Source organism: Priapulus caudatus, unplaced genomic scaffold (genome assembly GCF_000485595.1).
Source record: "Priapulus caudatus unplaced genomic scaffold, Priapulus_caudatus-5.0.1 Scaffold242, whole genome shotgun sequence".
NCBI lineage: Eukaryota > Metazoa > Priapulida > Priapulimorpha > Priapulimorphida > Priapulidae > Priapulus > Priapulus caudatus.
This window is the reverse complement of record NW_014577303.1, coordinates 290,828-318,687: the sequence shown is the minus strand read 5'-3', so window position 1 is coordinate 318,687 and position 27,860 is coordinate 290,828. Positions and strand designations below refer to the sequence as shown.

The 27,860-nt window shown below is 39.2% G+C and overlaps 2 protein-coding genes and 1 long non-coding RNA gene across 4 annotated transcripts in view; 1 reads left to right on the top strand and 2 right to left on the bottom strand.

The window, feature by feature from the left end:
* The window catches only part of LOC106807907 (peroxisome assembly factor 2-like), a 19,942-nt gene extending 6,724 nt beyond the window's left edge, over nucleotides 1–13,218 (top strand). Inside the window, exons 6-18 of the mRNA XM_014810419.1 lie at nucleotides 6,260–6,302; nucleotides 6,446–6,548; nucleotides 7,092–7,243; nucleotides 7,860–7,971; nucleotides 8,432–8,582; nucleotides 8,781–8,932; nucleotides 9,084–9,265; nucleotides 9,603–9,741; nucleotides 10,217–10,484; nucleotides 11,016–11,124; nucleotides 11,651–11,845; nucleotides 12,293–12,432; nucleotides 12,794–13,218. Coding sequence (XP_014665905.1) covers nucleotides 6,260–6,302; nucleotides 6,446–6,548; nucleotides 7,092–7,243; nucleotides 7,860–7,971; nucleotides 8,432–8,582; nucleotides 8,781–8,932; nucleotides 9,084–9,265; nucleotides 9,603–9,741; nucleotides 10,217–10,484; nucleotides 11,016–11,124; nucleotides 11,651–11,845; nucleotides 12,293–12,432; nucleotides 12,794–12,930 — 1,883 coding nt within the window. The 3' untranslated portion in view covers nucleotides 12,931–13,218. The remainder of the gene's footprint in view (nucleotides 1–6,259; nucleotides 6,303–6,445; nucleotides 6,549–7,091; nucleotides 7,244–7,859; nucleotides 7,972–8,431; nucleotides 8,583–8,780; nucleotides 8,933–9,083; nucleotides 9,266–9,602; nucleotides 9,742–10,216; nucleotides 10,485–11,015; nucleotides 11,125–11,650; nucleotides 11,846–12,292; nucleotides 12,433–12,793) is intronic.
* On the bottom strand, nucleotides 13,161–19,649 carry LOC106807911 (ADP-dependent glucokinase-like). 2 transcript variants are annotated; one of them, XM_014810422.1, is made up of 7 exons: nucleotides 19,591–19,649; nucleotides 16,563–16,753; nucleotides 16,233–16,329; nucleotides 15,997–16,133; nucleotides 15,341–15,504; nucleotides 14,749–14,931; nucleotides 13,161–14,296 (listed from the first exon to the last, which is right to left on the bottom strand). In XM_014810422.1, the coding sequence occupies exons 2-7, from the start codon at nucleotides 16,744–16,746 to the stop codon at nucleotides 13,976–13,978; spliced, it is 1,086 nt and encodes a 361-aa protein (XP_014665908.1). In that variant the 5' UTR covers nucleotides 16,747–16,753; nucleotides 19,591–19,649; the 3' UTR covers nucleotides 13,161–13,975. The 2 variants fall into 2 exon arrangements, with proteins under 2 accessions (XP_014665908.1, XP_014665907.1); XM_014810421.1 differs by having other exon boundaries at nucleotides 19,278–19,638.
* A 4,992-nt stretch (nucleotides 19,650–24,641) lies between these two features.
* Nucleotides 24,642–27,200, bottom strand: LOC106807910. The gene is made up of 3 exons (XR_001393721.1): nucleotides 27,061–27,200; nucleotides 25,958–26,123; nucleotides 24,642–25,218 (listed from the first exon to the last, which is right to left on the bottom strand). It is a non-coding gene; the product is annotated as an uncharacterized LOC106807910 (long non-coding RNA).
* Nucleotides 27,201–27,860: the final 660 nt, after the last annotated feature.

The window sequence follows — 27,860 nt, the reverse complement described above, 5'->3', positions numbered from 1 at the left end:
TATTATATCAATATATATATATATATAGTATACACGGGTAGAATTTAAACTTATTGGAACAAGGAGAAGGTCACCCTGCCCTCAAAAGAGAGGGCAGTCCGCTAGCGAAATGAGGGAGTCCGCGTCTGAGTTCAACAAACTAAAATCACAAGCAAACAATAAACGCATAACAATGTGCGTATTTTAAGTTTCATCGATGCCGTCTGATGACCAAATTTTCTTTGGACATTTGCCTGAAAACAAATGCGGTAATTCCGTGAGGCCGTATGCTCTGGAACGAACTTGTTACTATTTTAGCCAGAATTTATCAGGGAGTCACGACGGACTCCTGAAGAATGTCAGAATCAGGAAGTATTTGACTTCGGACTCGCGTTAATTTTGCACCCTGTATTTATATATATATATTACTATATACACTATATATATAGTTATCAAGGTTGATAAGGCCTAAGAATTTTAGATGCGGCATAATATCAGTGATTGCGTCATATGCATAAATTTAGTTATGGAGATAGAAATATGGTGCAGATATACCTGCATGTACTGTGGCCGCTGATACGAGGGTTGTGATAGGCGATGATTTTATGCATAACTTATGCTGAGATTAAAACTCGGTTTGTTTTTTAAATTAATTCTAAGTGTATCAGGGTGTGGTTATTTGTGAAATTTGCTCCAACACTTTGAATGTAATTTTATACAACTTTCAATCATTTTCGTGCCGGTCGCGAAGAAATGTTATTGTAAAGCTGCGTCTTGGACCGGTCGGCCAAACACCAGAGCCGGCTATTATGACCGGCATAGCTTACAACGGTGTGTTTGAACCTTGGTGGTATAAATTTGATTGAAGTGTATAATAACGTACTTTATTATATTAATATTACAGGGTTCTCCCAGGGATGAATTGAAACAGGGGGGAGGGGAGGGAGGGGGACGGGGCAGGGGGAGGGGAGCGGGAAGGGGGAGGGGGGGAAAGGGGAGGAGGGAAACTAGGGGGGTCCAGGGGGGGTCGTTTTTGTGTACCGTACCACTTAAATTAATGCGTAATCGCACCACCACCATTAGACGTATTGGTTCTTGTATATATAAGATAGCCGAGTCGGTGTACAGTTTAGTGTTGGGCTTCGGGGACAGGTTAACTCGTTGTAACATTTGTATGGTCTGCAAGTTGCATGCGTGGTACGTAAAAATACACGCGTCGGTGCGCGTCTCGGTCGAATCGGAAATTATTGACGATTCGATCCCCAGCTGTCAAACTTTTATGTGTGGTGGAATTTAATCGGGGGGCGGAGGTATTTTAAACGGGGGCCGCAAGAATTTGGAAACAGGGGGGGTTCCCCAAACGGGGCGCGCGGCGTCCCGTTTGCGCAACGTAGGGAGAACCCCTGTATTAGTTAATTATACTTACTAGCTACAGAAATCTTCACTAGGCAAGAGCGAAGGGGCTACACACACATGGCCACAGCACTAAAGGCTGCCACGGCACATGCACTTTAGACGTTTTAAAAATAAAACTGATCGGCTAAAAAAAAGTGTGAAATGGTCCAAGTCCAGTGCCAAGCTAGGTCTTTCTCTACTCTAGTTTTCGACCTATTATTAGTTATAAACTGTTCCATAATGCCGGTTTGAGAATTACTCCTCTAGTACACAACCACGAATGCCCGCATCATGTGCAGAAACAGCATTGAAATTCAGAGACAAAATTGCATAATCAAACAAAACTTCTGTAATTTGTGTTTCAGTTTTGTGCACATCGCGCATGTCGTCAAATGCTCTTTTTTACCGGTCAACACAGTGGCCGCGTGTCACGGTCTGAGATTTACCCCAGTCTGATGTTACCCGCGCTGGATGGCGACTGGCCAGAGTATAGATTATAATTCTGCGAGCAACAATTCGTAGCCGGTCTGAGATGTTACCCCAGGTTGCTACTGTTACCGCATACTCACTGCAGCACCCAGGTTTAAGGATATAACTTGCGCGAACATTACCGAGAGCGGTGCTGAGGATTACCCCAGTCGTGAATGTACCCCCTATTAGGGCAGCCCCGCCAGTTAAAAGAGGTAGTGATTTGCTAGCGGACAATTTTGCCAGACCGGTCTAGAGGATTACGCTCGAGTCTGAATGTTAGCCCGCCTACCTAGGCACCAGGGTTAAGGATCGATAACTTGCAGTGTGCGAACAATTGCCAGCCGGTCTCGAGATTACCCCAGTGCTGAATTTACTGCCGTATGCGGCACCAGGATTAATATATGAATTTAAGATATAATTTGCGGGCGAACCGATTCCAGGACCGGTTCTGCAGATCACCCAGTCTGAATTTACCCTACTACCTGCCAAGGACTTAATTTCAGGACTGTGGCCGCAGCCGGTCTTATTAATCCAGCGGCTCACTGCGACCATGCGTCACGTCAATGCGGCACGACGAGGTGCTGGGGTAATTTCAGGACTGGGGTAATCTTAGCTTAGTAGTAAACTATAGCCGCGGCGTGACAGTTGACACAGGGGCTAGTAGAACATTGTAGTGCCAGGTTATCAGTAGCCTGCACCTGTCTCGCACAAAAAAATGGCTCACAGAAATGCAAAAATGATCGGTTCACATGGAGCATTGCTCACCGTATTCTTTGTAAACAATTATTCACAACTTTACACCATGTATTGTATTTATGCCATTTATTCCTCAATGAATGGGTGCTAGCACGACTTGCTGTTTCGTTTTTGGAATTTCTTGGTTGTGTACAGTGCGTGACGTCACCCGAAATGTAGAAAACACATGGCAGCCGATCATTTTTGCGTTTTGTGAGCCATTTTCATGGGAGACATTGAGATGGGAGACAGGTCAGGTGCAGACTATGAAACCTTGGGCATTAAAAATGTTCTATAGCCTGCCGGCAACTGTACGTGGGCCGTATGAAGTACCTAGAGCTTAGAAGAGTTAATCTCAGACCGTGACACCCGCTATAACCGGTAGCCAAGTTACTTCTCGTTTCACTACTTCAGTATCGCAGATGAGAATGTTCTACTACGATGTCACGACGTGCAAGAGTCAGAATGGGCCTTGTTATCTGTGGTAGCTTGTATCTTATGGGGGTCCTCTCTTGTATGTTCACAGGCACAGATTGCTCGTTGGAATGGCGGTGCGAATGCTATAGATTTAAGCGAAATTCTGATCTACAATTCTGTAGCATAGATGTATTTTAGGGCTGTTCTCTAAGTTGATTATGCCTTCTCTAACATATTCTTAGGTCCTGGGTTCTTAGTATTTTCGGAGTCATCACTTTTCCAATCTTCTTACTTCTCAATGTCCCTTTATTATACGGATACCCGCTACTAGTTACCTTCAATTTTACATGAGTATAGATGTTCCAATGTTTACTTTTTTCGCTTGTCGTTCACACAAATCCAACATATTATCATTACTGTAGTTATTTTTTAATACACTTTTTAAAGCTTTTATCATGCGAGTACGTTACACCTATAAGTAATATCCTAACACAAAGCATGCGATCATCAAATGACAGTTATAGCTTGTAGCTCATAGTAAATTTAGCTATACTTATACTTGACATAGCTTTCGGGTTTATCATTCTTTATTTTGTGTATTTCTCACCAGAGCCTATGGTATTGGTATCTCTCTTAATTACTGTATTTAAATACGCCTCTTTTACATATTTTTATCCATTCTTTCTTATGTTGTGAAACGTCATAAGTGACATAACTTATGTTCATGACTCCTTCAGATTTCTGAAAGTCTTCATTTGCCCCAATTACTTCCAACTTCTAAAATACTTGCTGCTGAGTGCTGTGGCTGTTCTAACTTCCCTAGGCGAATCATCAATGTGCAATGACGTGGTGTGATTTCCAAATATCGAGATAACTAATTGTACAAACCAGTTACTGTCCGTTTCGTATTTTATTTTTTATTTGTGTTGTAGGCCCCTAGTAGCCTAGGCATATACTCATCGTAACCTTCGTAAAATATATAATTAGTTTTCAAAGAGTCCAAGTGCAACAAAACATCAATCTTAGTACCGCGGTCACACGGTATAACACGGATAGCGCCATATACGCGTTGTTTTGCTATAACTTCAAAAATGCGTTAATTATTTTAACGCTCAACATATCTATTAGAATGCTTTTTCATAAAAAAAAGACTGTTTTCAAGATACATATGTTTTGTATTTGATTGATATGCCCAAAAAGATTTAATAATAATATAATAATTTTAAGAGGTCATTTCGCGTAGTTTTACGAAGTCCCTTGGCTAAGATGTTCTGCGCCGTAGTCTTATATGTCTTCATGGGAAATTCAAGCGTTGTATTCTCTTTTGAAAATAGGGCATCACCCACTCCATATCGGTATTCCTAAAGAACATTCTCACGGAATTTTCTGGAAAGAATCTAGCGACGAAGTGTATTGTTTCTATTAAGATAGTGACCATGTTAAAAAGTTGGTCTTTCTCGTGTCTATTCGCTCACCTACACTGTATCAAAGTGGAGAAGTGATAAGTACGTGAATACACATTACGACAACGTCTACGAGTAATACGCATATTCAGTAGATGAACTTATTCTCATCCTCAAGATTTACATGTTCTGTGCACGGAGAGATGTTCTACGCCACTATGGGGTTTCACTGTAATGAATTCTGTCGATTATAATCGTCTGTGAATATGTTTGCCCTAGAAGGGTCGTACTTGCTGCAAAGTCTGATAGTGTATTCTCGTGGTTTAAGTCGACAGAAATTCATGACTGGGTTCTTTCTTCTGTCTGTGAAGGTTTAGTTCTGTGTCGCAAAGGGTGACGTGTTGCTCTCACCAATCTCTGGACTTCTGGTGAAAGACGACATTTCACAGATTCTAGATTTTTCGATACTGTCGTTCTTGATTGTGAGCGCAAAATCAGGGGGCTGTTAACTCTGAAGTCAGAGATCATCATCACTCCATTGCATTTAATGAATGCTGTGACAATTCAGACCTGGAAATTGAAAAGATTCTGTATTACTAACATGGCTTCCTTGTCAACATGTGACTCAAACGACTTGTAAAGGTGACCAGGTTGGAGATGAGCTGAATCTGCCAGATTTCATCTGACGATTACACACTCAGTTGTCAGTGAAACTGTGCCCCAATCTGTTGAATAAAAACGGTGTGTTTCACCCTTGTATTATGCCACAGTCTTTCCTGAACCAGGGATTGTGTGATACCTCTCTAAAGAATGAATGGGCATGTAATTGGAGTCACTTCCAAAGTTTTGAATGAGCAACGAATTACTAATGGATCTTGGGTAGTTATAGAGAAATTACATTCAAGTGGAGTGCGGAACCAATGGAGCTAACACCTCATCCTCAACTGCAATCAAAAGAATGCATAGAGCATTGCTCCTTCAACAGTGAAGTATTATCTAGTAGTGATGTTAACCATGGGATAAAACAGAAAACGGTGAACGTAGAAGACAAGAGATTATGCGATATACCTAGATCACTGTTCCAGAAGAGACTAGTGTCAAGTCACATGCAATAGAAAAACACAAACTGGGAGAAACATGGAAGAAGACAAGATTGTATACATGTCACCATTACTGTGGTTTAACTTTAATGTACACCCATCGCAGCTTGTTCAGGAAAAAGCAAAAGCTCGAATTAAGGTATTGTTTTGATTAATAATAAGAAATTATTATTGCAAATAAAAATTACACATTTCATGAAAGATATCTTCTCTAGGGTCACAGAATGATGAAGTTAACAATTTTGCAGCATTAAAATTTAAGCTGGTTTGAGGGCATCTTAATAGTTGTTCACTAAGAACCTGAACTAACGCTGAACCTCACAAGTATAGCGCCGATAATGGTATACAACCAGCAATCATACAATGGCTTTTAATTAAATGAAAATAACCACTTGGTCTGAATATTGAACTCGAAAGGTTTTCGACACAAGCATTATATTTGGGCATGATTATATTGATATTTTTTAACCTCAAAGTAACATACTCTCTCGGGCAGCCCATGGCTGGCACGCTTCTAATCATAATTGTTGCCTGCCAACATGCAATGCACATGTGTCTGCAATGCATAGAGATTAGGTGGGTGCGAAAGTGTAGCTGATATATTTGTTCGAATTGGCTACGAAAGTCAAACAAGAATAAAGAAGACTTATGTATAAGACATCTTGCTATGCACAAATGAATTTATCAGCAGAACACCAGACACCAGATGAGCCCTGTCGCACTGCGGCACTTGTTTGTCATTAATTGTGATCATTTCAGAGACTGAATCTATTCAGCAAGCAGAAGATACTAGATCTACCAGGTATGTTGCTCAACTATGTCTCCTTCATTTCTGCAATATTGATTGATAAATTGGTGTGCCCATGCATTCTAACATAAAGTGCATTTCTTTTATTAGAAGTGAAAATATAACATTAGATTTTAAATAACATGTATTTCTCTTAGATCTCCAGCTGTATACTTCAAGGTCATGAAACTACTTCCACTCTCTGATACTCCTTACCAACCAGCAGCCCTAGTGGATATTCAACACACGTCACTGTTTCAGGTGAATGTTCTTCTCTGTGCTCTTGATCATTAAATTATTGGCATGGTTATCTGTTTTTTTTACATTTTCCATGTTTATTCAGTTTCAAAATTAGCAGAATTTCGTGGGTCCGATACTCACGTACATACACTCATATACATTTCACATGAATCAGTCATTTGGCACATGATATTATCAGGGGTTAATAATGACAAATGTCATTTGACATTGTCAATGACATTTGTCATTACTAACCCCCTGATATTATGCACACAATGTATCTGTGCACAGTGTCGTTTTTGGACAAACATGAATGGATAAGTGATAGCTGCAGAATGATTGTGACTGATGTTGAGAGGGCAGTGACTAGACCAGTCAAGAGTCGACCTATTTATCTTTCTGTACATACATTGACAGAGCACTGGCCACAATATTTTTTCTATCAGTCTGATTTTAAGCACGACTTCCCGATTCCTTGATAGACTCCTAGATTTCTCAGTTTTTGACCCATACATTTTGCCATTATATCAGACTATAATTATAGTGTGGTGAATCTGTTGACAGGCTGGAACTGTGCAGAGTTTTGTGCCAATGCTGATGAAAACCTATCTTACTGGAGAAGGATCTGATGTAATGTGGGATTGGCCCATGCCAGCAGGCTTAGTTCAGTATAGTCAGCAGTTAATGAATGCAATTCTGCCTCATCTGCACAACAGGTAAATTAAATACTGGATGCTGTTGTACACCTACATCTATAACTCATTTCAGCTACAATCATAATAATGATACAGTCCGACCTCCTTTATCCGGCCACATCGGGACCGGCACCCTTCCGGATATGGGATTTGGCCGGATATGAGAGTTATGCTCAAACACAGCATTTCTAAGCAGTTCAGTAGAGTTTATGCATGTGATAATGTATTTACTCGTTGCTATGATTATTTGTAACAAACTGTCGTGTTTTATGGTTTATCTGAAATGGAAATAAAATGAAATAAAATAGAAATTTTACCGGAGGCATAGAGGACACGAGCGGACAACACACACGCGCGCGCACACGCAAACACACGTACGGTTGGTTATACATCGCGCAAGTTTTGAGCGAGCTTTGATGAGCGAGTTTTGAGCAAGATTTTTAGGTGGAAATGAATGAAAAACAGAGAACATACACTGCGAGATCGCAGCCGGTTAATAGAGATTTCCGGATAACGGATGGCCAGATAAAGGAGGTTGGACTGTATTCTAATTGTAACATTGCTGCACAGTTTCCACAATGAGTGGTAAGATAAGGCTGAGAATTTAATACTAGCCATGACTATACATCTACCACAGGTGCGAGTGCCGTGAAGTGGCACCCACTATTGTAGTGACTGGGCCACGTGGGGTTGGGAAAAATACCGTGGTTAAAGCCGTGGCTAAACAGCTCAACATGCACATCTATCAGGTATTTAACTATGCTTAAGCAACTTAAAACTATGAGTCCTTCAACTTCCTGAACACCTCGAGCAGCAACTGAGCGTCTGAGCAACTTGCTCCACTTTCTTTAAGCTGCGTACATAACATTGTGATTTTACTTTTGGTAGATAGTAGGTTTGGTAGTTTGTTATTAGGCTCCAGTTTGGGGAATGCTGCTCCTGAAGTGGAATCAAGTTGGGTCTTCATTTTCGAGCAGCAGTTGTTTACTGTGTGTAGTGTTTTTACCATTACTTCTAGGTTCCATATAGTAAAAATGATTATGGTGATAATCAGTGTGATATACAGATAAATTTGGAAATCATGCTAATATGTGATAATCATGCTATATAAGAATGAATAGCATCAGGAGTAAATAGCATCAGGAGTGTATAATGACAAATTTGTCATTATACACTCCTGATAGCATGATAATCTATATTTTCGTCTAGCTGAATTGCTACGAGTTGCACGGGGAGACATCAGCATCCAGTGAGGCAAAAATGAAGAATGTACTCAACAGGGCACAACTGTATGCACCGTGCATTTTGTTACTCAGGAATATTCACATAATCAGCAAGGACAGAGAGGGGACTAGTGATGGTAATGATATTTTCCAATTACGTCGTGTAATGCCGCTAATGCGCCATGTTTTGCACACTGTACTCTGTATGTTGCATACTCTCATTCAGCATAATCTCAACATAACAGTCCATATTTATATTATTTTATAACAATTTACATATTGCTTTTTTGCAGGTTAGTAAAATGAATTTGCTTTGTGAAATCTTATGATTACAGATCCTAGAGTGATAGGCAGTATTGTAGAGATGTTGTCTAGCTTCCAGTCATTGAGGTTGAGTCACCCAGTCATCATAGTTGGAACAACCAGCGATCCTAGGCACATGCCAGCAGAATTTTTTTCTGCTTTTCTACATGAAGTGGTCATCAAGGTAGATCCAGTTCACCTGAGGAACTCTTCATAAAATCATCACTGTTAAATATTGCAATGTATGAGCCTCATAATAATGATTTAATTAAATCATAGTTATATGTTTTGACCATGCTTATGTTGATATCATATTTATTTACTGCCTCTTCCAGGTGCCGTCAGAAGCAGAGAGGGCAGATATTCTTCATGCTTTACTGGCAATGAGGACAATCTGCCATGAAAATGTGTCTGTGCTCCACCTAGCTCAGAGAACTGCTGGGATGGTGCTTGGTGATCTTTGTGCTCTGGTAGCCCAAACAAATAGAGCAGCTTATAGGAGGGTCCTCTCTGCATGGTGTGTATACATGTTGTTCAGACAATTATGGAAGGTGGGCTGCAATTAACATGCATATTCAAGTTTTATGTGAATATCCTTAGCTGCCATGTGCATGTCATACTTTTTCACACACATACTCAGATGCTTGGGTCGTTATAATTTCTTAAACATGGCTTGGACCCTCACCGGCAGTAGGCAGTAAAACACATGTATTACATCAAGTTTAAATTCCTAAGTTTGTCACTAATTGTAGATAAATCTCATGCTACAGCAATTCGCGTAGTATGCTCCTAGAAAATATGAAATAGAAAGTTGGATAATACGCTTGCAAGAGGTGTATGTGCCCTTGCTTCAGCACTCATCAGCACACGCAACTGACAGAGGCGGAGGAGGAGAGTATACGACTCGCCGGTGTTAGTGTAAGAGCTGTTGACTTTGAGATGGCCTTGGACCAGCTTCAGGCAGCACATGCAGACGTGATTGGAGCACCCAAGGTGTTAAAGCAGTTGATACTTTTTAAAACATAAGATCTTTACAAAGAAGCTTCATTTCATGCATAGTATTTATATGCATTATAATTCGGAGGAACTGCCATTGGTGAAGCCCTACAGGTGACATATTACATATACCTGTCACACCCATTATAGATCATAGGAGATGTAGATCTGTATTGTAGGCAAGATATATGCAGATTTATACACCCACTCGTAAAATATTGGCTCATGTAGTTAGCTTCTACAAGCAAACTAAAACTTTGGTAAAACAAAGATTAATGCTTTCATTATCACAGTTTTCTTAGTGTATGCAATCATTTTTGTATGTTTATTTGTCACAGATTGCTTTCAAGATTCATTAGAAATCATTGAAGCCTGTAAATGCAGATGTGGATGTAATTAGCAGTTGTATATGAATAAGTGGCTTCATGGGCTGATAATAATGATTTATTCTGAACTAGAAATTGTTGTGCAGATTCCCAACGTCACATGGGAAGATGTAGGAGGGCTCACTGATGCCAAGACCGCCATCTTGGATACGATTCAGCTTCCCCTGCGTCAACCAGAGTTGTTTGCTGCTGGGATGCGACGTTCTGGGCTGCTGCTTTATGGACCGCCAGGGACGGGCAAAACCCTTCTCGCCAAGGCTGTCGCAACCGAGTGCTCGCTTAACTTTCTTAGTGTGAAGGGACCTGAGCTGATCAATATGTATGTTGGACAAAGTGAGGAGAACGTTCGAGAAGGTAACGAGAAAGCACTTCAGCATAAACGATGTTAATGGGATGACAGTATTTATTCTTTTAGGCATACCTATAATTCTCGTTTGTCTTTGTACTTCTCACTTTTCCACACCTGTTGTAATTTTCCAAATTTTTTTCTTTGAAAATCTTAAGATATCCTTATTGTTTCCTTTAAAACTAAGCAGCTACAAGAGGTTCGAACAAAATAATTTTCATTAAGCATGTTAAGAAATTATATTAGCAGATGCCATACAATCATGCTATCATACTGTACAGTCTACATACACATGCAATCAAGCAGTCTACATACACATGCAATCAAGCAGTCTACATACACATGCAATCAAGCAGTCTACATACACACGGACAGTACTCATGAGAAAACTGCCTAGATGGGGGTATGATTGACATTTGGATTGGGTGTGTTAATACATAGCAAAGGTTATACGTTTTTCCCTATGTACGTATTGGCACCTTAGCAGTATAGCCTTATAAGCATAGCCTAGCATTATAACCTTAGCAGTTGTGTTGCAGTGTTCAGCCGTGCACGAACTGCCGCTCCCTCTGTCATATTCTTTGATGAACTCGACTCTCTTGCTCCTAACAGAGGGCGCAGTGGTGATTCCGGTGGCGTCTCTGACAGGTGGGCAGAAGACAGAAAATTTTTCTCATTCTGAATAATCTGTAATTTAGCCATGTGTAGAAATCATGCGAGTAAAGTTTTCATATAATGGCAATAATCGCCCATGGAGTATGATGGCCAGGACGGGTGTAGGATAGATCATGACAGAACATTGACTAGTCTTATTTTTAAATCTAATAATTCTAGTTCTTTCATAAAGCCCATTATGCGTAGATTTGTAATAGATGTGTAGTAGGAGTCCATGTGATATTGTAATCAGCACATATCCCAATGATTCTCCCAAAATTTCAAGACACTACAGAATATACTGTAAATGGCATAACCAATAACATTTGCTATTTGTTTTATTATTCCATGTTCTAATGTTACACTTTTAAAAAAACTGGCCGCTAATTGACAGAATAGTCTGTCAATGATAGCTAATTGCAAGCCATATTTAATCACGTGTGACAATTTAGAACAATTAGTAGCCAGCACATGGTTAAATTTTAATAGATGCTGTAGACTCATTAAATGTTTTGTGCAGGGTTGTGTCACAGCTGCTTGCAGAGCTCGATGGATTAGTGAAGACTAGTAGTGTGTTTGTGATTGCTGCTACCAATCGCCCAGATCTGCTGGACCCTGCCCTGCTGCGGCCGGGCCGATTCGACAAACTAGTCTACGTGGGAGTGAGCCGTGACAAGGCTGACCAGTTAAAGATACTAACGGCACTGACCAGAAAGTATGTCACTGTGGCTTGTGTGAAGGGACCAGTCAGGGTAGTCGGCCTTGCATGAGGGGTAGGATGCTGGGATGTGTATTACAGGAATCATTGTATTGGGGCATCTGCCAGTGTCAGGATACTTGGACATAGTGCAAATGGGGATGGCACTGTTATAGAAGAAAGTACACTGTGATACACACTGCAGGGCCATGCAGAACACTATGATACGGCAGGTAGAGATAGAAGACTGAGATCTAAGAGACAGGAGGTACCATACAAACGGGAGCATCATAATATAACCTCATATTACCGTCTATGTTATGACGCTCCTGATACACGTACAGCACACTAAAACTATGAAACACACACATGTAACCGAATAATTATATTTCTCAGTGGAGGTGTCATTTATTCCCCAATGAATGTGAACATTTTCAGTGTTCAAAACGTACATTTATCTTGCAGGTTCAATTTTTCTGAAGATGTTGATATTCGTGAGATTGTTGACGACTGTCCAGCCAATCTGACAGGAGCAGATTTCTATGCCTTGTGCTCTGACTCCATGTTACATGCCATTACTAGGAACATGGATGAATTAGAGAGAGGTTGGCTCGTCTTTTAATCACTTAGGTTTATTATCTTCATGGAAGGGGAGGTTTACATGTGAGCAATGTAATGAAGTTTTTCACAGCAAGTGCTTCTGTGAGTGCATAGAAATATTAGTTTCTACTTGCTTTGAAGTTGCACCTTTCTAGTCTCATTAGTCTCATGCACTTACAATGTTTGATGTTATCTATAGTTGAGGAAATGAGTAGACAAGTGTGACATATATACCATTAATGCAATGAACCATGGAACGATGCACAAGTATTTTCAAACTCCAGTTGTAGTAAGTCCAAAGGTGTCATTTCGTATTCACAACTTAACATAAAACATTTTTGATAGTAATTAATGTTTTTATTGAAGGCACACTAAAAGAAGAGGATATCCAAGTTACAGTCAACCAGTCGGACTTTAGAATTGCACTGAGAAACCTGGTACCATCAGTGTCGGAAAACGAGCTTGCTAGATATCAAGATTTAGACACACATTTCAATTTATGATTCTGACCATTATACGTTGTGTAGATAACAAGGCTACAAAGAAATGTTATGGCGTAGCTGGTGTAAAATGAATAATTGTTTACAATTTAGCATGCATAAGCGTCAGATAAATCGGCTTGTTGCTTCAATGACAGAATTGATTGTTATTATGGTAAGGTATAATGCATTGCTACAAATCAGGTGAAGCTACCATGATATTGTTATTGTCTTCTCAATATACATATGTTTATGATATTTCGAGTAGTTTAGTAATACTTGAAATGTGTGTGAAAGTTAATTATAAACCGAATGCATACAGTCACAACAGACTTAGATAAAATATAACACAACCAAATGAAAATAATCACGTGCTGTTTTCAATCGTGTCATAAAGACACATACATGTACCTGGTATATCTTTTCTACTAGGTAGTTTTACAATTGTCATGTTGCAAGAATGCTATAAATTCCACTTGTAAATGGATTTGTATTGCTCACCAGGTATATATGACTGCATTGAAAGCCACGAGAATGACTTTTAACCTTGGCCGTATGTTTAGTTGCGTATCTTGTGATAATCACCTTCACAAAATTATTAACGTATAATGATTGTCATCAACAATAAAATATATTGAACTGTCATAAACATACAATATAAAACATTCTCTTCATAACTATCAATAATATTTAAAAAAACCACGATTGTCACAAAGATCAATAACGTGCATTAACAAACACCGATTGTCATAGCATTAACAGATCAACAAGATATAATTCCAAGTACTGATTGCCAAATCGGCCTCTTCTAAAAAAATATGATTACACACAAAACGTGCAGTAATATGTTTGGCTATAAATTTTATCACGAAGCGCTGGCTTGTGGTCCCAGTATCATGAGGTAAGGTGCATACCATAAATATTTCCCACCACATTTATATCCCACAATATTATAGAGGGACAGATGTAATCAAAAGTACTCTTTGATTATCTAGAGTACAACTCTAAGATCAAAAATTTGATGTCATCACTGCTGAATAGCTGTTTTACTGATTTATAGTTCCAAACCTCATATCTGATAGGCGAGGGCTGCTGAGGATATGGTGTCGCCTCCACCAGCAGTCTGGAGCACCTCAGTGCACACTAGTACAGGTGCCACACAGATGTGAACACCTTCTTCTCTCCAGCATGACACTGGTTTGCCATCATCGATGTGAATACGTCTGCCGCCATCGTGTTTGCTCGATGCAAAGGAATTATCCAAGATGAGCCTAGCCTTGGCTACATCGATCTCCCCAGAACCGCATGTGTGCCGATTAGCAGTGAGGGATGCCTTCGCAGCAGCGCCCAGGTTGTTCTTCCATGAAGATCCATGTCGTGTCATGATGACCTGATGGACAAGGCCGTGATGCAAGGGCAACTTTATACTAACCCCACCTTTCATTTTATCTGTTGCCATTAACGGTTAATTAACATTTAATTATTTTCTTAATTAAAAAGTGATAATTTTTATTGTTCATTGATGTTAAACTCTGCTGGGAGTAGCAGAGAACTCTGCAGCTCAACTGGACAGGTGGTATTCAGTTTCATAAGAATTAGGCACGCTATTTATAAGGGAACGAAAATCTGCATTTAATGCATATTTTGTAGTTGAACTAGGTTTAAATAATACTACATGAAAAATTTGTGTTTCAATAATTACAAAAAAAAATTTAATAACAAACTATCAAAAATTCTTTGGGACACTTTAAAGATGTAAAATCTACCAGGTCTCTACTAGCAGGTTTAACTGTGTAATGTACTTTAATGCCAATCATCTCTGCGCACAAACAACTGACATACCTGATATGCAAGTGTGTGCACATGTATCCGAGCATGCTGCTCACAGCCTCGCTGGTTCTGCCTCGTGTTTACAACACGAAACACTTCACGCATTTGGTCGAGCACAGTTGCTACCCGAGGATAAGTGTCAGAGACCAAGGATATGTTCTTTTTGTACAAAGCTGCATAGAGGTTTGGAAGTTCCTGATATAATAACATTACATGTTATTGGTAATATTGTTTTCTTAAATTAATAATAATAATAATTATAATAATTATATTAAAATATATTACTGAACATCATATCAGGAGTGAATAATAATAGATTCACCCCTGACCATATCATACTGAAACATTCGCCAATCCACGTAAAATCAAGTATATTATATCACGACGCCGTTCTAATAGTTTATTTAACAAAACAATTAACGTGACTGTTGAAATGATATGCATGCCTAAAATTAAAGCATCTATAAGTTCAACCATCTATAGTAAGTACCACTAACACACAAGTATATGTGCACTATTCATTGTTTTTAACAAAAATGAAAAAAAGGGTTCACGCAATGACAGTATTGCTTGCTTTGAGTTAAGAGTAAAATATTTGATGTACCTGCTCATTCATGCCAAACGAGTCGATGTATGGGAATACCAACTCAGCCAGGTCCTGCAGAAGTGACTCATCAGTGAAAGAAGCCATCTCAAAGTGAAGCCTTGTCCAACAGGATAGATCCAGGATGGTATTCCGGATCTTTTGCAAAATCTCACGTCTTTGTCCTGCAATTTAAAAGAGCAGTTTGTCATCACAATCTGTGAAAAATGAACGACAGCAGTAATTTTTCATACAGCACCACCGCCTATCGTTCGGTATTTTCATTCAATTGCCATTTTGTTTATGAATTGCAAAAATACATGGTAAGCTGATTGGTATGTTTATGTAATAGTAAAGCACGAAGGGTCGTTGTCGTAACAGGTACTACAGATATGTACCCGAGGTCGTTTTAGGTTGTTTAGTATTATGTTTATATTTTTATATGAGGTATGTTTAGGGTTAGGGTTAGGGTTAGAGTTAGGGTTAGGGTTAGGGTTAGGGTTAGGGTTAGGGTTAGGGTTAGGGTTAGGGTTCGGGTTAGGGTTAGGGTTAGGGTTAGGGTACACTTCTGTAGTCCAAGTCTGGTACACTTTGTGTATACATATATGTACCTCGGGTACATATCTGTAGTACCTGTTACGACAACGACCCCTTGAGCAATAGTAAAGTGTAAGCACCCGGTTTGAAAGGAAAGTTGTCCATCATTTGTAGACCACCAATTACTAACAGTTGTGGATGAAAACTCTTTAGCTCAGCAGTGAAGTCATTTAAGGAACTGATAGTAGGGTTGTTCAGGTCACTGTGAACAATAAACCTGTAAAAGTACAAGCACAGTTACATTCAGAACTGAGAAGGAAATGCCATGTTGTGCAAAATAAACCTATGGTCTGTGTAGTCGACAAATCATTCATACCTATTGGCCCTCGCAGCTGTCAGTTTGCCCCAGCTATCACCAGATTTGTACTCCAATATCAGATGAATATCATCACTAGCAAGATTTCCACCTGAAACTGCAGCAAGCACAATAGCTAATAATGACACTCCAATACTATGATGGGAGGAGGGGTTATTCTAATCCGGTAAATTTCTAATGTCGTATATTATTATGGAATATGTTTTGCACATGTGGAGGAAGTTATGATTATCTATTACTAGAGTAACTAAAGTGCACAATTACTAAAGTAAATTTAATGACTTAGGTAAAGTTCAATTGGGTAAACTTGAGTACCTAATTTTGACTCACTTTTTATTCTAGGGTCAAAATACGATTTAAGGTCTTCTGACATCTTTGTGCCTAGCAACACCTCGCATCCCTCCAAATTAAATCGTGACGCCATCACTGGGGCATTGCCCCCAAGAGCCCAGTGTGCACCTGGCAGCTGTGCTCCAATTGCAATCATCTCTGAGAACAGTGTGCTATTTGACATGAAGCGCCTGAAATTGCAGATTTTCTAATTAAGGAACATTTCATGTCTTAATAATAACTCATCTTTGAGACATTACCACAAACATTATTAATTAGAAGGCTAGCTTTGCATACTGTTGCCTATATCATATATTGTACATCCATTTTATATATAAAATACAGATAAGAACTACATAGTTAAAACTAGTGCCATTCAAGGATACACATAAAAATGTTTAATATTAACACTATCTATGTTTGATATTAACAAAATCTATAATTGATCATTATTAACTTTATCCATATAGCCCTTTGCTCTGCCATTTTCTCAGTTTCATTGAATGAATAGGTAATAATATTAAGAATTCATAGAAAATTATTGACCGGTTAAAGAGGATTAAGCAAGCTAGCATGTTAAATTTACACTATTCAGCATCATTTTCCTTCAATTTGCATTTCCAATTGGATGTGACATTATTCCCAATAGCAGCAAACATATTTGCACTAGGAACCTCCACTTGAGTGGTGCATTATTGACTTGGACAGTCTTGTACAGCTGTATTAAATGTGCTTTGCTATCAGTGGCATTGTCAAAATCTGTGCCCAACTTCTTCAATGCAAGTTATTATTACTCACGAGATGCAAGATCTACTTTGGCAGTTGTTTCAGTCTTAGCCAATAACTTCAGTTGTACAACCCTGTGACTGTATCCCCTGTGGGGTTATATGTTTTATAGGTAGAGGTTATCAGTACTGCTGTTACAACTATCAGGAGTAAATAATCTCAAAGGAGTTTGCCACATATTTTCCTGCATTTTTCCCTATTTTCTTATTTAAATTTTGGCATGAATAAAAACAAAAATGTACATGTTCTTGAGCTTATTATCTACCTTTATTATTCGCCTATCGTGTACTGAAATCGGTTTATAGCTATTTTCCTGTCATATTGCTATAAATTGTATTCAAACACAATATTGATGTGGAAGCTTTTTGGCATGTTGTCACAACTATGTAGGCATACTTTGTAGAGTGATACTACCAACAACTGCTTCTCTCCCCCATATGCGACTCGACAGGCATTGTAATGTTTTGGTCTCACGAGCAAGAAATATCATTAATCACTTATTTCATTAGCTTGCAATGCATCTACAGTCTACCAAGACATGTATATGCATCAAACACAATGTGATTGTGTACATATGGTCCCTTGTTACATGCATGCTCGTACTATGTGTATAACGCATTAGCTAGGCCTCTTACATCCCTGCTTAGTCACATGCAGAAGATTGGAGCAATTGTCGCTAGTATCGCTCCATAAAATACACCTACATAGATGTGACAACATGCCGAAAGCCTCTGAATCAACACTGTGTTTGAATACTATTTACTGCAATACGATTGTAAATAGCTATAAACCGAATTCAGTACAAGATAGGTGACTATAAATAAGGAAACGAAATAAGCTCAAGAACATATATACATTTTTTTTATCAAAATTTGAAGTGGATAATTGGTAAAAACACAAGCAAATATGTGTCAAACTCCTTTGAGATTATTTACTCATGATACTATACATAATACTATAGTAGTAAGATACTGTTATTAGTAACAACAATGTTACTCAATAAGTTATTGATTAACTATTAAACTAAACTATATAGTATTAGTACTATACAGTAAAGCTCGCATAAGTTGTCATCGTCTAACTCGTCAATTCGCACAAGTCGTCATGGATGTCAAAGTCCCGAATTTCTCTCATAGTAAATCCATTGGAATAGCCCCGCCTAAGTCGTCATTTATAAGTCGTCATTATGCACAAGTTGACGCCCTCAGACAGGTCCCATGTAATACAAACAACAGTAATTTCCCATCTGTAAGTCGTCATCAGAAATGCCGATGGCGCGCGCAGTGTACTAAGGAATGCGCATTTTTCAGCTTGCACATCCTCCAGATTCCCAAGTGTATGCAGCCCAATGCAGGGTGCGAAGTTAACGCGAGTCCCAGGTCAAACGCTCCCTGATTTACTGCCGGACTCCCTGATTTGACATAATAATGCAGGAGTCCACGTGACTCCCTGAAAATTCTACTATACTAACTAGTTTGTTCCAGAGCACGGCATCGCGGAATTGCCGTATTTTTTCAGCAAGTGTTCCAAAAAAATTTGGTAGACATGCACCGCAAATGGCCTGCAATGTCCAAACGTGTAATCAACAGCAGGTATTACAGATAGCCAGCGTGTGCCGTACGTGCTTGCCGCTAGTGCGTACGCTGTACGTGCGTTATGGCCAGCAGCGGTGTCGATTGATGTACAGACCCGATTGTTTCATGTCTGCTATGTATGTGGCGCGAACTGACGTCGTGTGTGGAGTATGTTTATGACTGCGTAGGGGTGACGGGCGCCTGGGAGGGGAGCCCTACGTATAAGTCGACAAAATGACGACTTACGCGTATGTCGTCATTTTCGTAAGTCGGCACAAATATGCTGGTCCCAAAAGTGTCGACTTATGCGAGTTTTACTGTAATTTAATAACATAACTCACTAAACACTACTCACTCAGCTGCAGCACCGTGCTGGTAAAAGTAAGCAAAGGTACTCTTCAACTCAGTGACATTATTAAGTACATTATAGTGGAAAGGCGTAACAGGGATTTCAGTATTGAGCCTCGCAAGCAGCTCTGACGCATCAGTAAATAAATCTTTACAGGCACCGAACCCAACTGCTACTTTGGGTGATACTTTAGGCCGTACTGCATGCTTGATTTCAACTTCGAGCAGACCCGTTGTAACCTGGTGTAGCCTTTCATTTAATATGTCATTGACGGTTACCCTACTATATAGAAACGCAATTAAAATCGTTATAAGGCTACCAAAACAATAAATTCGCCAAGAACTGGGCGCCGCCATATTGGTCAATACTCTTGATCGCCCTCTATTTTGATTTATTTGTTTATTTTTTCTTGTTATTTTTATTATTTTCTATTTGTATGATTTTCAAGTAATTATATTTTCATGTCGTTGTTTGTTGTGATTTTACAGTATTGTACATTTTAATTTTTAATTTTAATTTTGCTTTTTCATTTTCGATAATTGTGTTATATATTTGATTTCTATTGCGTGTTATCTTGGTGTTATTCAATTTCAAGTAAACAAATCTGTATTCTCTATCTATGCTTATACCGTATACGGTGTTGTATTGGAAGAAGACGGGGCGTTTATCAGCAGAACAGACGGTAAAGCTTCTCCGCCGCTGTTGTGAAGGTGTTGCTGATAAGTGGTTACCACGTCCTCACGCAGAACACGTCATATATTCACGACCAGGCTGTGTGACTGACGTCAATATAGGCTACATGCATGACGTCAATATACGTATTCTAACCGTATTCTAATACGTATTCGTATTAGTATACGTATTCTAATACCGAATTTTAGTATACGTATTCTAATACCGAATTCTAATACGTATTATAATACGTATTCTACCTAGCAATACCGTTTCTTGAAGCTAGTCATATATATGAGTTAAATGTCATAACGTACGATTCATTGACACCATGAACAGCAGCAGCAAATGTTTCAATATCATATCATAGCTATAATAATACATACATAACTTATAATCTCTATTCTGTATCTATGTGTGAACTGCAGAAAACGAGAGAGCGTTCCAGTGAGGAATTGCAGATTGAATTGAATGGATCCTTTTGGTTGGCGACGTACCATATATGCCCCTAGTCCGAGATTCCTCTGATCAATGCCCATACCGATGTCAATGTCGGTGTGGGCATTGGTCAGAGGAATCTCGGACTAATATGCCGGACTAATTATCTCGGACTAATATGCCCCAAGAGCGAGTGGCCTTTTACAAATATAAAGCGTGTGAGCATTCCAACGCAGGTCGCCAGTATATAGTTGGCGGTATATAATATATAACGGAGGATATATATATATATATATTATATATATATATATATATATATCAAGGAGTACATAATAGAGATAGATAGATCTATTATGTACTCTTGATATATATATATATAATACTTGTGGCTAGCCTAAGTGTAAAGTGCTGCATCAGCAACGTAAAGGCGCAGAGAAGTAGAGATATCGGTCTTAGATGATTAATTCATTGTTAAAAGGCGAAACAATATTTGACCAATTAAGCACACACAGCAGGGCCGGATTTAGACATGGTGAGGCCCAAAGCTATGGGAAGCTGTAGAAGCCCTATTTGGCAATTATTGTTGACCGAGAATAAGGCTATGTAACTGAACTTGGCAAGGTCCTGAGCTGTGAGCCCCAAGCCGTAGCTTGTTTCGCTTATGTCTAAAGCCGGCCCGGACATACAGAATTCTTAATTTAATGCGCCTGATTTATAATTATAACCACAACGACATCTGACATATATTTTATATCATCAACATATCAGAAGATTTGTGATCTAACCTCAGGAAATTAAGAAATTAATCCAGTGGGGTATATAGGTCTATGAGGAACATTGTTGAAAACCTTGCCGAAATCTAGGAAAATTTGTGGTACTGAGTCTATGCATGTCTATACTATGTCTTAGATATACTTCCTAGAGGAAACCTGACGTTATTTCTGTGTTTCCTCTGTCCTTTCTTTTATTTTGCGTGCTTTCGTCTGCTCTTACTAATATATAACGCACTTTGCATTGTTTCATACATCTAATTAAGTGTCGCTTTTATCACCGCTATTTTTCCTACCATTTTTTCCATGGCTAGCTATTATAGTGTTACGGTTATTTATATATATATATATTTTATGCATTTTCTTGGCACTGAAATTGCCAAATAGTAATGAATATGCATTAAATAGCAGGATCTGATAACTTCAGCAGAACACAGAAATGCTTCACTAGCATTACTATGTATAGTGAGTGCATAAACACCGTATAGAAATACAAAATCGTAAAGTTTTGAAGTTATCATGAATAGCGTGGTAACAAGAAGGCTTTTTATCTGTGTGCTGATAATAATAAAATTATATTACAATGTATTGCAATCATCATTGCTGCAATACATTGTGATAGTTTTATCATCGTCCTCGAGACTGGATGTCCTGGGTAGTGGAGAATATGGAAATAAAGAAGAAGATCAAGAAGAGGAAGACTTGACACAGGCAGTAGCATATTCATGCAGTGGTGCTATCTGAAGAAAATCGATAATTGCGCTGAGCGCGTGTACACGTGTGATAGGTAGATAGATGGATATATAGTGCGTCTGGAATCTGCGCTCGGCTCGAAAACTGCAGGATAAAGCAAAAGCACTAAAAGGAAAAATCTCGAGATGCGATTAGATGTAGCCACAGCACATCGAGTATTCTAACTCTGAACGACTTGCGTCAAGCGGCAATGATTTTCCTGAGAACTACCGTACAAAATGTTCGTTAGGGACGAGCCATTTCCAGCCCTGCGGCGACGGAGAAATATGCATGAATGTACAAAAACGATCAACATAAGCAGGTCGGGTCCATACTGCTATATGCGCCCGCGGACAAGGTGTGCAAATGCATGGATGATTTCAGGATTTTGTGTAGAATAATAACCCTGTAGCTAGTAGCGTTGGTTGTTTCCTCATTACGCTCAGCAGCGGCATCAATTGAGGTAGCCATATGTATGCGCGAGTGCTGTCAGTTGTAATGGATGTGAGAAGATAGCGGTCTCTGAGAGGCATATAGGTTTCTATCTTTAGTATACTATGACAAAAAACAACACATTGCGAAAATATTTGCAAGTTTAATGTTTACCGTGGCCTGTCATACAGAAAGATTGAGCATTTCGCATAGTGACAATCGCGCACCATCGCTTTTATAATCATTTCTATACAACTACAAAATAAACGAGCTTATAAGGACGATTTTGAAATAAACATTTATTGACTATATATCATTTGGCTATTAGCGGTAGAGCTGCTGTTGTTACTGATCATTCTTCTACAGCTGCTCGATTTACAATTCATTTCAATATCATTTATTCATCCTCCGAGCAAAACGCAGCTAGTGCTTAATACACGTTGCATTTCAATCTGATGCAAAGTGATTTTTTATCTAGCCGTGCATTGAACATATTGTAGACTTATATATTTACAGGAATTTTGGTATAACGTTCCCTAAAACTAAAAATTCCTCTAAACTATTCGTGAATCGTAGTTTTTCGCAGCATGTTTTCGCTATTGCAGTGTGGGCGCTTTAATGGCAGGGCATAAACACAGAGCATTTTCTTCTGTGACGTTCTGTGAGGAGTCGGTGTAAACCCCGCGTCAAAATATCAATGCCCTTTATAGACAGAGTGGTGATTGCGCCAGGAAGTACGCGGGCGATCAATATAAATACACCAAAGATAGGCGGGTATATATATTCTGACATAAACTTCAGTTGTATTATAACATTAATTGCTACTAGTAAACGGACTGTGTGTGTATTGTATAGAGCGAGCAGGGCTTCTTTATATGAAGCAAGCGGATAATCTATACTTGACGCGAGCTGACGATTGACGGCGTGTGTATAGAGCAGGGGCGGATCCAGAGGGGGGTCGAGGGGGTCCGGACCCCCCCTTTTTTACCACAAAAAAGGGAAAAAAGCATACACACACACGCACGCACGCACGCACGCACGCGCGCGCACACACACACACACACACACACACACACTTCTCTTATATTGTCTCCATAAAAAAATCTTGTTTAGCGCTAGTTTTTCTGATAAAGATTTACTTATATATATGTAAATTCGTTATAAAAACCTAGAAATGGGCAAAGAGGGGTCCGCAGGCGTCCGGGGAACCGGATTTGATAAATTTTTGCATTCTAGACATCAAAATTACTGCTCAGATGCTCTCAGAATGCACCAATTTAAAAAAAAAATCTTGGGGGAGGTCCCCCAAACCCACCCTAAGTGGCCTTCGGCAGCTTTTTAAAACACCAAAAAAACTAAGCAGGAAAAAGTGCCCTTTATTTCTTCCTGGACACCCCCTTTTCAAAAATCCTGGATCCGCCCCTGCAGAGCGAACAGAACTTTATTTATATATATGAATCGTGTGAACAATCATTGCAATCGTTTCTGGATGACAAGTACCGCGAATTTATGAGAATAGAGAGAATGTGGAGTAAGTAGAGAAGCAGCAAAATATGGATAAGGGGAAGAGGTAAATATAGAAAGAGAATCCTATGTAGATGAGGAGGTAGGGGATTGGAGAAGGCAGGGGTGCCATAACCTTTTATGACGTTTACTGGCAACAATCAAATTGGGCCGAATTCTGGCAACAACCGTGCAGTGCATGTACAAAACGTCCTTAGACTGATATCAACAAAACGAAACCTGTTTCTGATACTACCTGAACCAATTTCCTGATTTCCCTAAACTTTCCTGGTATGGGATTTGTCATGTCTTGAAAGTAATATATATATATATATGAGTAGTCATTAAGAGGTGCACTGTTAGTGCATGCGATATTACCAAAAGCATCGTAGAATGAACCAATTATCATATAAAATATTTTATTAACAAATAATATAACATATCACTTCGAAAAGCATAATAATGTTATCTGGAATACACATTTTCCAAGGACCGCAATTATATAATACCGTATAGGCCTACATCCTTACTTAATTACAGGTTGAATATTTATCATTGTAAATTATAAAATTATTATCTGAGCGCCCGATCTAACCATATTTTCGTGGATAAGATTCAACCAAAGTTGCTAATCGCTGTAAACTCAAAGGATGTGTTGACTAGTAAGGACATCTGTTGAATAATAAACAATGTAAAATCATATAGTAAAATAAAAAGATTATGAAAATGACCGCAATAATTTAATAGTATGGTAATGTCAGGAGTGAACAATAATAGATTAGATCTATTATTGATTGATCTCTTATAGATTAGATCTATTATTGATTGATCTCTTACAGATTATATGTGTTACTATTCACTCCTGATAATGTTCATTAGAATATTATTGCGTTTCGAAAAATATGGCATAATTATAAGGACCTGTATATCAAACGTGTTATGACATCTTGACAACAACAGTACGCGTGGATGCTTCCTGTGGCAATATGCGCAAAGCATTATTAATGTTCGTCACGGAATCGGTTGAACTATTTTGGCTATTATATTTAGTGTTTTTTTTTTAATACGTTCTTATGTTATATAGTAACAATGAGTATACGGTGAGCCAATTGGGGTGTAATATTACTTGGATTTAGCTGCATCGTTCACCGATCGTCGCGCGTTGGTTGTACAGTTGGTGAATTCATCAACTGTTTCCATTTGATTATTTGACGAGTTGCGCAATTGGTATACAGCAGTCGCGTGCCGATTTGACCAACTACTGCACCCTTCATCAGTTGGACGACTTGGAGAAGTCGTGTCGAATCAAGCAGCATCCAGCATCTCCATCAACCACGGTGGTGGAACCGAAGGTGCATGGTGTGGTACGATCGAAATAGCGCACCGGTGTTGATTTAGACCTGCGGCGGAAAATTTTCACTTTTAATGGGTAAAGCGGATATCGATAGACGTTGGAAATTAGCGTTTTTTTAAATTTTAGTACATGCGAGAGACGAAGTAATTAAGGAGCTGACAGCGTCCGTTATTTTACAGCACAAATGTCTGCAAATTTCGTATAGTCGGGCGCCATAAGAAGTGAATTATGCGAGCTGTCTGGTAGCATAAATTAAGCGTCTAATATAATTTAAAAGTATAATTTAATAATGTAATTATATGTGGAAATTAAATTTAGAATTAAACCGCGAAGAAAACGCTGCGCATTACGAGCTCAGCTACATATCAAGTAGCTGAAACAACTTTGTTCAATGGAATGCAGTCACTGACTCAGTATTTCTAAATGCTATACAAGCTACTCTCGAAATCTTTCTCTGCCATGCACTAATCCCCCTGACAGTAAGCCTACACATCACCAGTTATTGATGGCTATAGAAATCCGTCGCCGAAATCGTATCGTTATGCGAACAATGACCACCATACACACATGTGCTGCATGCTTATACGTGCCCTCTTCTAAACCATGAAATGTTTTGCGCGCTTGAATGCTCGCACGCCAATCTCAACCTGTAGACATTATCCTCACGCAAATGTAAATATGTCACATGCGTGTATCTGGTAAGGCTAAGTCTGGCACTATGTAACACGTGTAGGTAGCGACATAATTACTATACTTGCAATAACGACGTATACGACTATATTTACCTTTACGCAGCAGCGACGGATTTCTGCTTCAAGCAACCGACCACGCTCGTGATTGTTGTAATGAGAAGTGCACCGCCCATAACAGCAATGGTGATAATCAGCGTAAGTCTGCGGTCACTACCACACGTAGACGAGGATCCGGTTTTTCTCAGATTATCTGAATTCACTAATAATAGGCACGTATATGAAGCAAGTAGTTTTAGTGATTGTCATGCCATTGTTGAGCTAAACTCGGTTATTAGAGCAGTAACCACGCGTCCTGACATTTATAACGGTTTGCAAATTTAAAAGGTTTAAACAACGGACACACCTGGTAATAGGACGCGACATGACAATAATTCTACACATTCTGCTCATTTTGGTAACGAAAACTGCATTGCATATATTTTCTGATTTGAACATAATAATAAAGTTGCACCAATATTGTTGTCACACGTATTCAATGTTGCGTTCGTATTGAATGTGTTGCGATGCATGGTAGGGATTTCATTACATGATCGCATGATCTTGGACAGGTGCCTTATAAATAATTCTACGTCAGATATTTCACGTTGTTTCAGATCGTCGCGAATCTGGTGCATGTATATGACTGCATATTAATCTACTTCGTGATTATAAAATTTGTCGCGTATGTTATACAGTTTGAGTACGATAAACGAAATTTTAACAACAGTGCCAAAACTGATGTGTGATTCAAACGATGCTCCGTATTCGTTAATCCGTGGTTGAGTGAGCGAGAACATTGGGGGCCACGCCGATGCTTTAGCTACATGCTACATGTCGCATGATTACTAGCGTGTTACACGGCTGAGCAGCTCTTTCAATTTAACGAGAAGTACTGTGGTGAAGGAAGCGGGAGATAAATTGCTTGAAAAAAAAGAACAACAATAAATCGATGCGTATAGATCGAGTTATATCATGCGATAGACTAACCCTCTGAACACTATTGAAATAGCTTCATTTAAATTCTATATGGGAATCTCTATACTAAGGCAACAATTTCACAAATGTTGAAATTCTGCAACGAAACGCAAACGCATCGGTTCACTATTAAAATCGTGCCGAAATGCTGTATGAATACAGCGAATTCCCCATATACGCACATGCGTCTTCGTGAATGTCGTCTTGTGTCAATATCACAATCCCGCTCGATAGACTTATGTTCTCAGCGATCGTGACGCCCGCATGGGGGACAGACCGTGGGTGCGTAGTTAGTCGACGTCCATCTTCATCAGTATCTCGCTTTTTACGTCGGCGATAGTATGCCGTCTGGAGATCGTGCCCACATTCCGGCTAACAGAAATCAAAACCAATGGAACTGAGGGACTTTCTCTGTTATAATTAAGTAGCACCGATGTATATACTATATGTATATGTATATACTTTATATATACACTATGTATATAATACTCGAACTGGCGTGTAGTAGTGGATGTATACTAAACAATCTATATTTCATAAACAATTGGAGCAAGTTATGTCTTTCATAATATGCAGCCGCGCCGCTCGTAAAATATCGTGGCATAAAATTAATCGAATTCCGGTTGCTGTTCCTTGCTATGTCTTTTTAAAACGTTACTGCCGGTTACACACACCGATGGCGTCATCAGGTTAGTTACCTATACGGTAACATACGTGTTACTGCCACGGTTCGTGTATCGCTACATAGCCAGTATAAAACGATGTGAGAGAAGACATTAATTCAGGGTTGCAAGTTGCGGTTAAGGTCATGACGACTTTCGAATCCAAGAAACGTTGATTATACTTGTCTACGCACGCACACACGCACACACGCACACACGTATACACACGCACGCACGCACGCACGCACGCACACACGCACACACATTCACACACACGCACGCACGCACGCACGCACGCACGCATACACACACACACACAC